The sequence below is a fragment of the Balaenoptera musculus genome, chromosome 7 (genome assembly GCF_009873245.2).
Source record: "Balaenoptera musculus isolate JJ_BM4_2016_0621 chromosome 7, mBalMus1.pri.v3, whole genome shotgun sequence".
Classification (NCBI taxonomy): domain Eukaryota; kingdom Metazoa; phylum Chordata; class Mammalia; order Artiodactyla; family Balaenopteridae; genus Balaenoptera; species Balaenoptera musculus.
Window position 1 is genome coordinate 86,330,914 of NC_045791.1, and position 12,248 is coordinate 86,343,161.

The following is a 12,248-nucleotide window of genomic DNA, read 5'->3' on the forward strand; positions in this document are numbered from 1 at the left end:
GAGAGATTCCTCCAACGCATGATCCTGTTTTGAGCCTCTGGCCATTACACCTGAGGTTTCTTAAGCCTGAACTGCCTTTCCCTACCAGTTTGCCAAGCTAACTTTACTTAATCCTCAGGATTTAACTCCAACATCACCTTGGTATTCGTTTTCTACTTCTGTTGTGTGATATTGTGATTTATGATAAAAATATATGTTTGGTCTTCATCCCTGTTTCTCGCACAGTGCTCCTAAAATCCTTGGAATTTCTTAAGTAAGGAGGGTGACCAAGGTGTCTTTTGTTATGTTAAGAGGTGACTTGTAAAATGCCTCTAGATTACCTAGGGATCAGCTGGTCACCAGATGAACCAACCAAATAATTAGAAAATTGAAACTTTCAGTCCCACCCCCTCACCTCCAGGTGACAACGATTTAATCAATCATGCCTATGTAATGAAGCCTCCATAAAGACCCAAAAGAACAGGGTTTGGAGAGCTTCCGGTTGGTGAACGCGTGAAGACTGGGGAGTGCGCTGCCCTTGAAGAGGGCATGGAAGCTTGGCCCCATTACCCCATACCTTGGCCTGTGCATTTCTTCCATCTAGATGTTGCTGATTATATCCTTTTATGATAAACCAGTGATCTAGTAAGCAAAATATTTCTCTGAGTTCTATGAGCCCCCCTAGCAAATTAATTGAACCTGAGGAGGGGTGTTGTTGGACCCTTCAATTTATAACCAGTTGGTTAGAAGCAAAGGTAACAACTTGGGCTTACAACTGAGGTCTGAAGTGGGGACAGTCTTGTGAGACTGAATCCTTAACCTGTGGATTAAGGAAAACATTTTCATGGCCACAGTCTAAACCTGGCATTAGATAGAGGGAAATGTGGCTGTTTAAATGCTGTTGTGTGCAGCTTAAAACGGAGGGAGGTTTGCCAGTAGACCAATGCAGTGCTGGGGAGATGCCAGCATTCATGTGCTCCTCACTGACATTTCAGGACTTGGAGAGCTGCAGACTTCGTTTGGATCCTGAGTTGGACCGGCACAGATATGAGAGGAAGATCAGCTTTGCTGGTGTCCTGGATGAAAATGAAGACTCAAAAGATTCCCTTCACAGTAGTAGCCACACCCTCAAATCCGATGCAGGTGTTGAGGAGAAGAAAGGTATGGATAAGCAAAAATTAATTCACGTTTCAGGGTTTCTCATGGGATATTTGGTCTCGGGTCTAAACTGCAGAATTGTGCACTGAAAGAAGTCCGAAACTGTTGGCTCTGTACAGTACTAACAGTGTTGACTCAATGAGGTAGGCAATCATGCTAGTTAGGAGTTGGACTCTGCAGTCAGAGAGACTCTAATTCCAGCTCAGCAATTCTCCGTATCCCATTGAATCTAAGATGGCATCAGTTGTAAGATGAACCATTATCTTATATACCAATAAGAAAGGAAAAATACTCCCCATTCAGCTCTTATGCAATACTTTCTTATCACTTAATTTGTGCTTTATTCTTACTGAAAGAGGACTTTCAGACATAATTAGATGTAGATTTTTATTATTGGTCTATATCATTATTTGTGCAGCCAGGTAAACTGGTTAAAGGTTTTCTAAACCATCTTCAATTCAGAGTTCAAATTCTTAATCACTTTTCAACTCAGAATTGTCAGTGTTTGTGTTTTTATATATGATAATGTCCTCTGTGTTAGTAATACATCATTTCTTAAATGAATCTGTAAAAGAAGTAAGGCTATTGGTGATAGTTACACAAGCCAACGTGCAATTGTATGAAGCTAGCCTACCTTCAATCCCTGCTTCAGGAATGTTCCCAAACACCCACTCACTCCACCCAACTATCATTTGGTTCCTGGGACTTAAAAGACGCTGGCACCCATTTTGTACATTTTGTTGCTGGTGCTTTAGATATTCACATGAACACAAGCAATAGCAAATGTGTCACAACTGCCACCTGGCTCTAATGATCTTAAGATGTCATCAGCTGCAAGCCAAATCTCAATTTCAGAGATGTTCAAATGTAAAAAAATGTGCATCTTAAAATGGTAAAATAAAGTAGTTATGTGACCTTGTCCAAGTTGCTTACCTTCTAAGCCAGTTTTCTTCCCTGTAAAATTAGATTAATAATACCTACCACATTGGAATGTTGAAAGCTTTAAAAGAGACAATGCAAGTAAAACATAAACTCAGTACCAGATACCTAATAAGGACACAATAAATAATTGTCATCATTGGGTTTTTTAATTTGTATCATGAGAAAATAGATTAAAATCCATGCAGAAAATCCTAAATATGAGTTACAGATTGCAAAGTTTTAAGTTGCTCTTTAAAGGCTCCTTTAAACTGTTAACTTCTCTATCTGATTTTTCTATTTTCTTAAGTTTCATTACCCTTCACTGTTTTTCTAATGAATTCCATTAGAAAACAGCATATTTGTAAAAAGAGTCAAAGACAGTCTTATCCATTGGTATATTTTCTGCAGACAGTGCCTCCATAAATGTTTGGTAGTTTAAGGAATGCATGATTCTCAAAAGACATAGCCCTACAGAAGACTTAAATAGACATTTCTCCAAAGAAGGCATGGCCAACAGGCACATAAAAAGATGCTCAATATCACTAATTATTAGATAAATGCATATCAAAACTGCAATGAGGTATTATCTCACACCAGTCAGAATGGCCATCGTTAAAAAGTCTACCAATAATAAATGCCGAAGAGGGTGTGGAGAAAAATGAACCTTCCTACGTTGTTGGTGGGAATGTAAATTGGTGTAGCCACTATGATGAACAGTATGGAGGTTCCTTGAAAAACTAAAAATAATTACCATGTGATCCAGCAATCCCATTCCTGGGCATATATCTGGAGAAAACTAATTAGAAAAGATACATGCACCCCAGTGTTCATAGCAGCACTATTTACAATAGCCAAGACATGGAAGCAACCTAAATGTCCATCAGCAGATGAATGGATAAAGAAGATGTGTGTGTGTGTGTGTGTGTGTGTGTGTGTGTGTGTGTGTGTGTGTATGCATATGTATATATATATGCATATGTATATGTACATATACAAATAATGAAATATTACTTGGCCATAAAAAAGAATGAAATGCTTTTTGCAGCAACATAGATGGACCTAGAGATTATCATATTAAGTGAAGACAGAGAAAGACAAATATCATACGATATCACTTATATGTGGAATCTTAAAATATGATACAAATGAACTTATTTACAAAGCAGAAATAGACTCACAGACATAGAAAAACAAACTTGTGGTTACCACAGGGGATGGTGGGGGTTGGGGGGGGAGAGACAAATTAAGAGTTTGGGATTAATATATACACACTACTATATATAAAAGAGGTAAACAACAAGCACCTACTGTATAGCACAGGGAAGAAACTCAAAATCTTGTAATAACCAATAATGGAAAATAATCTGAAAATATATATATATGATTTTTAAAAAAGGAATAGCCCTAGATAAAGAAAACACAACATATTTAAGATATTTAAAATTTTGTAAGGAATGGATATATTCTGAAAAAAAACTTTTTAATATTTCAAGATCAGATTGTTGTCACAACATTTAAAAAATGCAAATAATTATTATATCATATTGTGTTGAATTTATGGTGAACAGAAGCCATGTTGCGGGAAGGATTAGGCAAATTTTAGCAGTTTCTGAGTATGAAGAGGTATCAAGTCAAGGTTTGTTCAAATACTACTACTTCTGACAAGGATGACTGCATATGATGTGAAAGGTCCTTCTTTTATATCAATATTTTTTTAATTGAAGTATAGTTGATTTACAATGTGTTAATTTCTGTTGTACAGCAAAGTGGTTCAGTTATACATATATGTACATTCTTTTTTTATATTCTTTTCCGTTATGGTTTATCATAGGATATTGAGTATAGTTCCCTCTGCTATACAGTAGGACCTTGTTGTTTATCCATTCTCTATATAATAGCTTACATCTGCTAACCCCAGCCTCCCACTCCATCCCTCCTCCAACCCCCTCCCCCTTGGCAACCACCATTCTGTTCTCTATGTCCATGATTCTGTGAAACTCCCATCTTTTAAACATATCCCACAGGGATTTTTTCCCATTCAAAATTATTATGTTAGTTATTATTTAAAGTAGTTGAAATAAAAATTGCTAATACTGACATGGTCAAATTTCAGCAGAGTAAACTCTACACCATTTAAAAAAAATTAAACCTCAGATTAATTTTTAAGAACACTTTAATTTCATGATTATCATTTATGTAAATTGCCTTTAATATTCAAACACACAAATACTTAATAATTTTTCTCCTCATAGAATGGCTATGTAATTATATGAAAGTTATTTAATAAATTAGGAGCAGAAAACTAAAAGTATAGATAAAATGAGAACATATTCATAAAATGTCCTTTACCAGTTGGCAAGAAACTTCCTGAAGATTCCTAAATATTCCTTAATCCTTTTAATAAGCTGATACCAGAGGCTAAAGCCGATGTGAAAATGGGGACCACAGGGACCCTGCTAACTCAGATTATTAAAATTTTATTTAAAATTTCATGCCATCTGTTTGTATAACATTTAAAAATGTCAGTTCTTGAAATAAACAACTTGAGGACAATTTGGATTCTACAAAGGAAAACTAACATGAAATAATCCTTAGAACTAAAAATGCCTGCCTAAAATCTCCAAGCAAGATCTGTCAGATCATTTTATCCATATTCCAGATACAAAGTAAGACTGGCATTCCAGAATACAGACACCGAGACATGTGTGATCACTCAACAGTCATATACTGAGCACCTGTTGTATACCAGGCGCTATTACAGGTTCCTAGAATACAGCAATGAACAGGGAAAATTTCCCACATGTATTTTAGTTTATATTAGCTAATAGTTAATAACTTAATAGTGAATAACATTAAATTCTGGACTTTCAAGTAGAGATAAGTAGTATGAAGAAAACAAGTTAGGGTCAGAGAATTGGTAGTGACCTGAAGTAGGAAGGATTGTAGTCCTAAGTGACATTGAGCTGAGACTTGTGTGATGTTAAGGATCCAGTCATGTGAAGGGCTGAGAGAAGAGTCTTCCAAACAGAGACAACAGTGAGAACAAGTCTCCGATGCAGGAATGAACTTGGAGCATGTGAGGAAGGGCAAAAAGGACAAGTTTGCAACAGAATGAGTTGGGGGAAGAGCGGTAGGAGAGAGGGTCAGGCAAAGGGCAAATAAATAGGGTCTGTAGATATGGTTAGAAATTTAATTCTATTTAAATGTGTCTGTGAGTTGTCAGGTTTTGACCAGAAAAGTGATATAATATTTATATTTATGATTTATGTATTTAAGAGATGAGTCAAGCTGTTGGAGTGGGGGTAAGAGCAAGCAGTTTGGTAGTTATATTAGTCTAGGGAATAGGTGACAGGGCTTTTAAAACCCTACACCATTTTGAAGTGTTGAATCAGCAGGACTTGGCTGATGGATATATGTGGTGTAAGACAAAAGGGAAAAGAGAAGTTTTATCTAATTATATGAATTTGTTTTACTTTCATACTAGTTCTCGTTGTCATGGAGATAAAGGCTAAACTTCAGTGGTGTAGAATCTCGACTGATGTCTTTCATGTACTTTACCAAATCTGAATTCTAACTATATTATGTCCTTTGTAAATAATCAATGCCATAATTCTGAACATTATTTTTTTCAGTGCTATAAAATGTCTCCAATTATCTTTGGTGATAGAACAGTTTCTCAAAATTAAATTTTTTTTCATGTCATATTAATCTGGGGTTATTTTGCTGTACTTGTAGGCTGAAAAATATCATGAAATCAGGCAAAGAATGCCAAAGTGTGCCACTGTAAAAATTTTTAAATTATTTCTTTAATCTCTTTCTCTACTTCCCAATCTATTTTGACATAAATTGTATTAATAGCCATTAAAAATGATAAGTATATTCGGTTTCAAATGCATTTCAGATAAGTCATAAAGTCTCAATTATACCTAAAAATAACACTGAAAAATACAGTGGATGAGTTTTGTGCTATAACTAAAATAGAGCATTATGGTCTTTGAGGAATGTATTCAACTGTGCTGTGAGAATTTCTGTCTAGATGTGAAATTCTATCCAGATGTGTTCAGGGAGCTCCATGAAGCCTTTGCCAGCTGAGTGGTGATAATTTTAGTCTTTCTCAATCATAAGAGTAAATCAGAGATTAAACATTTCACTTTATTCAACAGGAATCTAGGCTCCTTTATATGGCACTAATTAACATTTTTTGGAGCTGTATGAGTTCTATCACAGACTAACTCTCCTGTGAGTGAGAAACTTGAGACTAAAATGCAATCTTCCTGATTGGCACTAAAATATTAATAGCTGTGCCTTAAATAATTAGTAAGAAATCTTGTTCATGTCTTAAGAAGGAAACCTTACAAAAACAGCCCCTTCCTGATAATCACTTGAAGCCCTGAAAACTTTCAAAATCACCCTTACAATATCCATGTGCGACAACACCAAGTCCTCAAAAGAAAAAGAAGGAGGTGTGGATACAACTATGGGAAATACGGATGCTTTTGGTTAAAATGTAGGTTTCAAGTTGAACGTGTTTCTTTTACCCTTTTATTTTCCTCACTGATGACTGTTTCTTCCAGAACACTAAAGAGGAGTAATGCATGTTCTTCTTGGTTCATGTAGACTGTAAGGTTGATTCAGGGTGTTGCAACTTTTGGACTCATATCTCACCCAGCCTTTTGACTGAGAGGAGGATGCTATGAAATCATTAGGTGCAGTGAAAATGGAACCATTTCACACTCATGTTCACCCACAGCACCCCACTGAACACCTCTTTTAGTGCCTTTGCTGAGGAACTGAGTGAAACCCGCTGCTGACTGTTGGAGAGAGAAGCGCCTCTTGGTTTTATTTCTTAATGAGGTATTCCCAAATGAAGGGATTTTCCCTGAAGGGCTTTCCCTAACTCACATTAAGTCTGTCAGTCCCATTTCAAAAGAAAAACAAAAACAAATGGTTGGCGGTTCTGCTGAATCGAGCAATGATGCTGTGTGAACGTACTAACAGTCTCGGAGGGCTCCCTGGCGAGGGCGCGCTCATGCTTGTGAATTCTGGGCCAGAGAGAGAGCAGGTTGTTCCCGGCACCGATCAGCTGTGTGTCCAAGAAAGAAGCTGCACCAGCCCTTCGTGGTGGACCCAGCCTCCTGCCCGCCTAGCAAAGCCGCCTGACTTGGGGCTTGGGAGAAGCTCCTTGTTCAGACGGGCTGCTCATCCCGGCCAGCAGACAGGAGGCTGTTCAGGCACAAGCTGGGGAGAGCTTGGCTCTAACGCTGGCTGGGGAGAACTAAGGGGGAAAAAGCCCTATTTTATTCTTTTAATACAGTTCCCAGCAGGAAGATCAGGATAGGAGGTTCCCGCCTGCTCCAGCTTAAAGGAACCCGCAGTTTCCAGGTGAAGAAGGGGGGTTCCTTGTCCAGCATTCGCCGGGTCGGCAGCTTAAAGAGCAGCAAGTTATCACGGCAGGACTCAGAGTCTGAGGCTGAGGAGCTGCAGCTGTCCCAGAGCAGGGACACTGTCGCTGACCTAGGTAACATAGAGGAGCGGGGCGTGCAGGGACGCGGGGGGTAGGAAGACAGAGCCCGAATCCCCGAACAGCTCAAGTCCATTTTCTTACACATCGGTAGACGGAGGGCAGAGTCATGTGTTAGAGTACTCGTTTAGTCCATAAGCTATGTTGCCCTCCAGAGCGGGTCTGCTCCAGCCTTACTGTGCACAGGGTCAGCTGGGAGCTTGTTAAAACGCAGATCCTGATTCAGCATCTCTGGGATGGGAGCCTGAGATTCTACGCTTTTAACAAGCTTCCTGGTAAAGTTGATGCTGCTGGTTCAAGGACCACAGCTTGAGCAGGGAGCATATGGAGTCTACAGTAGGGAAAGAAAGCATTTTAATGACAAGGGCAGTTTTTTGCAATCTAGATCTTTGTCCCTTTATTCTTCTGGTCAAGACCTTTAAAGCAGAATGTAGATATTCCCTTGGGAATAGCTGGCTTAAAGTCTTCTGTAAACTAAAGTCTCTGTTTCCCAGTAAAAACAACCAAAATTTCAGAAAGGAAAGATTGTCTACATCTCACAATTAGTGACCTTCAGCAAGTCACTTAACTTCTCAGGGATTTGTTTTCCCCAGCTACCCAATGAGAATAATTCTGTGTACACCTTGCCTACTGTGAAAGGATGCTTTAAAGATAAATTAGGGATGATTGTGAAGTATGTTAAACTCCTGAGAATAAGCTTTATATACAATCAGAGTTGTAGATTGTCACTATAGGACCCAAAGAGACTGAATCCCAAAATGTGTTAGTCCTATGGGCTCTCATCATCGTCTTAGTAGACGAGAAAAAGATTAAGCAGGCTTGCCGATAGGACTTACCAGCTGCCTAGAATTTAACTGTTAGGTTAAAAATTGAAGTGCATATTCTTTGCCTTTCAGTCCCTGTATGAAAACCAAAGTGTAAAACTCTTCTTTCTCAGTAAGTTGTTTCAGAAGTCAGTCAGGAAATGTGGATAAATTATCAATCTAGCCTGCTGAAACAGAAGCTGAGTATATTTAATCAAAGAGAGTTTAAAATAGAAAATGTTTCTACACCTACCCACCCTTGCCTTTGAAAATAGCTAATTTATGCGTTAGTTAAGATTCAACTTATTTTTTTAAGGAAACAATAGAAAAAACCTTATGACATCTTTTGTTACAGGTCTGAGCTGTAAGAGTATCATCAGTTAGTTTGGGGGAAAATATTATTTGAATTAATTATTTAAATTGATCCAGGTAGCCTAGCCAGTTGAGTCAAACTATCCAAGCTAGAAGCATAGTTTTGTCATAGAAAATACCCAGAAAAGCTTGTAGATTTGGGGACAAAGCTCTGTTATCTAGTATACTAAGTAGAGAATTCCTGTGACATGCCTCCTTCACAGTTTCCTACAGAGACGAGTTTGGACAAAGGGTTGTCCACAGTTGGGCACAGTTACTTCCGACTTCCCTTAGCTTTTCCGAGGCACCAGCCATCTTTGAAATAGCTCTGATAGCAAAGCCAGGTGGTGTTAAGAGCGGTAGCACTAGCCGTAGTCACAGCAGCAGTGGCGGTAGCAGCACCCTTTGTAGCCACTGCTGGCTGGTTGGTGTCCCTACTTAACTACACCTGCGAGGTCTGGGCAGTCTGGAATGGATTCAGGCACACTCAGCCAATAACTTGCTCATCTCAGCAATTCAAGGACTTGACTCTGTTCTGTTTCTCTGCTCCCATATCTCCAAATGGAAGCCACCATAACAGAGATCATAAATGTCCTTGTAATTGCCAGTCCAGCTGGTGGTGAAGGGAACAGCTCCTATTAATATTACTCCACTAAAGCCGATGCTATGCCCTGTAACCCACTGGCCATGGTAGTCTGCCCTAGGATTCAAAAGCATGGACCACTATACCATAGCAACATGCTCTCCAGGGAGACAGAACAATATAACCTTTCTTGGTATTTTTCTTTTGAAGAAGGGAGTCCTTGGAGTGCAAGTGAGCCCAGCATTGAGCCAGAGGGAATGAGTACAGCCGGCACGGAGGAAAATTACCACAGGAACATGTCATGGCTTCATGTAAGTAGGAATCTCAGAAAGAGCCCTGAGATCAATTTCTTTTGGCATTGGGGAAGATCTGTGGAGGTAGGATGAAAGACTATACTAAAAACATCCATCATTTCAGCCTATTAGAAAAATTATAGGCTTTTATTTCAGCTGAACCTCTGGATACTCACTAAGATTGGTCTTCTGGATTGTATTCATTTGAAGCTTATCTAAGACCAAGGGTGCTTTGTTATAGTTGGCTTGTGAGTCAATGTAAGTCAGGGAAAAAAAAACCCTGAGGGATCAGGCCAGGTTGGTGGTCAAGAGAGCCTGAGTGACACAAGGCAAGGCATCACGATCAGTTTTATACAGGTCACCACAAATGCTGAGAGCAAGGTCATGGTGTCAGTCTTGAGTTTGTATTAGATCAAACTGTAAACTAGGACGTGGAGATTCTAAGATGATGAAGGTCACACCTCAAAGGGCTCTCCAGAGGGCACAGGCAGGAGGGAATCCCAGGCACAGATTACAGTTCAAGGTTTGACCTGGTGTAAAGAAAGAAAAAGAAAGACCGGGAAGCATGACATGAGATCCACAATTGGCAGGGTACTGCCAGCACTATTATTATTATTTTTTTAACATCTTTATTGTAGTGTATTTGCTTTACAATGGTGTGTTAGTTTCTGCTTTATAACAGAGTGAATCAGCTATACATATGCATATATCCCCATATCTCCTCCCTCTTGCATTTTCCTCCCACCCTCCCTATCCCACCCTTCTAAGTGGTCACAGAGCACCGAGCTGATCTCCCTGTGCTATGCGGCTGCTTCCCACTAGCTATCTATTTTACATTTGGTAGTGTATATATGTCCATGCCACTCTCTCACTTCTTCCCAGCTTACCCTTCCCCCTCCCCCTGTCCTCAAGTCCATTCTCTACATCTGCATCTTTATTCCTGTCCTGCCCCTAGGTTCTTCAGAACCATTTTTTTTTTTTTTACATTCCAAATATATGTGTTAACATACAGTACTTGTTTTTCTCTTTCTGACTTACTTCACTCTGTATGACAAACTCTAGGTCCATCCACCTCACTACAAATAACTCAATTTCATTTCTTTTTATGGCTGAGTAATATTCCATTGTATATATGTGCCACATCTTCTTTATCCATTCATCTGTTGATGGACAGTTAGGTTGCTTCCATGTCCTGGATATTGTAAATAGAGCTGCAGTGAACATTGTGGTACATGACTCTTTTTGAATTATGGTTTTCTCTGGGTATATGCCCAGTAGTGGGATTGCTGGGTCGTATGGTAGTTCTATTTTTAGTTTTTTAAAGAACCTCCATACTGTTCTCCATAGTGGCTGCATCAGTTTACATTCCCACCAACAGTGCAAGAGGGTTCCCTTTTCTCCACACCCTCCCCAACATTTATTGTTTGTACATTTTTGGATGATGGCCATTCTGATTGGTGTGAGGTGATACCTCATTGTAGTTTTGATTTGCATTTCTCTAATGATTAGTGATGTTGAGCATCCTTTCATATGTTTGTTGGCAATCTGTATATCTTCTTTGGAGAAATGTCTGTTTAGGTCTTCTGCCCACTTTTGGATTGGGTTGTTTGGTTTTTTGATATTGAGCTGCATGAGCTGCCTGTAAGTTTTGGAGATTAATTCTTTGTCAGTTGCTTCATTTGCAAATATTTTCTCCTATTCTGAGGGTTGTCTTTTCGTCTTGTTTATAGTTTCCTTTGCTGTGCAAAAGCTTTTAAGTTTCATTAGGTCCCATTTGTTTATTTTTGTTTTAATTTTCATTACTCTAGGAGGTGGGTCAAAAAGGATCTTGCTGTGATTTATGTCATAGAGAGTTCTGCCTATGTTTTCCTCTAAGAGTTTGATAGTGTCTGGCCTTACATTTAGGTCTTTAATCCATTTTGAGTTTATTTTTGTGTATGGTGTTAGGGAGTGTTCTAATTTTGTTCTTTTACATGTAGCTGTCCAGTTTTCCCAGTACCACTTATTGAAGAGGCCAGCACTATTATTGATCTTAGATATGGAATGTCTCCATCTCCTCTGATTTTAATCTGACTTCCTGGTAGGGTCAGATAAAGACCTGGCTGGTACATCATGCTCAGTGTTTACAGTGCTATGCCCTTGGAACTGGTTGATCCCCAGAACTGGCTGATTTTGAGAATCTCTGAGGCAGCTATTTTTAAAGTAAACTTTTTAGTGAAGTCCAACCTACATATTAAAAAGCATATAAAACCTATGTGTACTGCTCAATAAATTTTCACAAAGTAGACACATCTGTGTAACCACCACCAGTTCAAGAAGAACATTAGCAGTACCTTAGAAGCCCTACCCAGGCCCTCGACCAGCCACTACTCTCCCCTGTTGGTCACTGCCATTCTAACTTCTAACGCCAAAAATTATTTTGTCTGTTTTTGAAAGGCATATAATTGGTGACATTTGCTGGGTACTCTACTGTGTCTGATTTCTTTTTTTCACATAGGTGTAAATCCTCCAGCTTTGTTCTTCTTCTTCAGGACGGCCCGTTCTATTCTTGGCTATATTCATTTCTATTAGAATCACCTTGTTAATTTCCATAAGAAAGCTTCCACAGCAGCCTTACTTAGAATACAAAGTTCGTTAAA

At 39.0% G+C, this 12,248-nt stretch overlaps 1 protein-coding gene across 6 annotated transcripts in view; it reads left to right on the forward strand.

Annotated features, from left to right (window-relative positions):
* Positions 1-12,248, forward strand: part of UNC80 (unc-80 homolog, NALCN channel complex subunit) — a 239,477-nt gene that overhangs the window by 119,424 nt on the left and 107,805 nt on the right. For all 6 annotated transcript variants that reach the window (XM_036858465.1, XM_036858466.1, XM_036858469.1 and 3 more), the window contains exons 26-27: positions 975-1,140; positions 9,527-9,627. In XM_036858465.1, the coding sequence (XP_036714360.1) occupies positions 975-1,140; positions 9,527-9,627 (267 nt within the window). The remainder of the gene's footprint in view (positions 1-974; positions 1,141-9,526; positions 9,628-12,248) is intronic.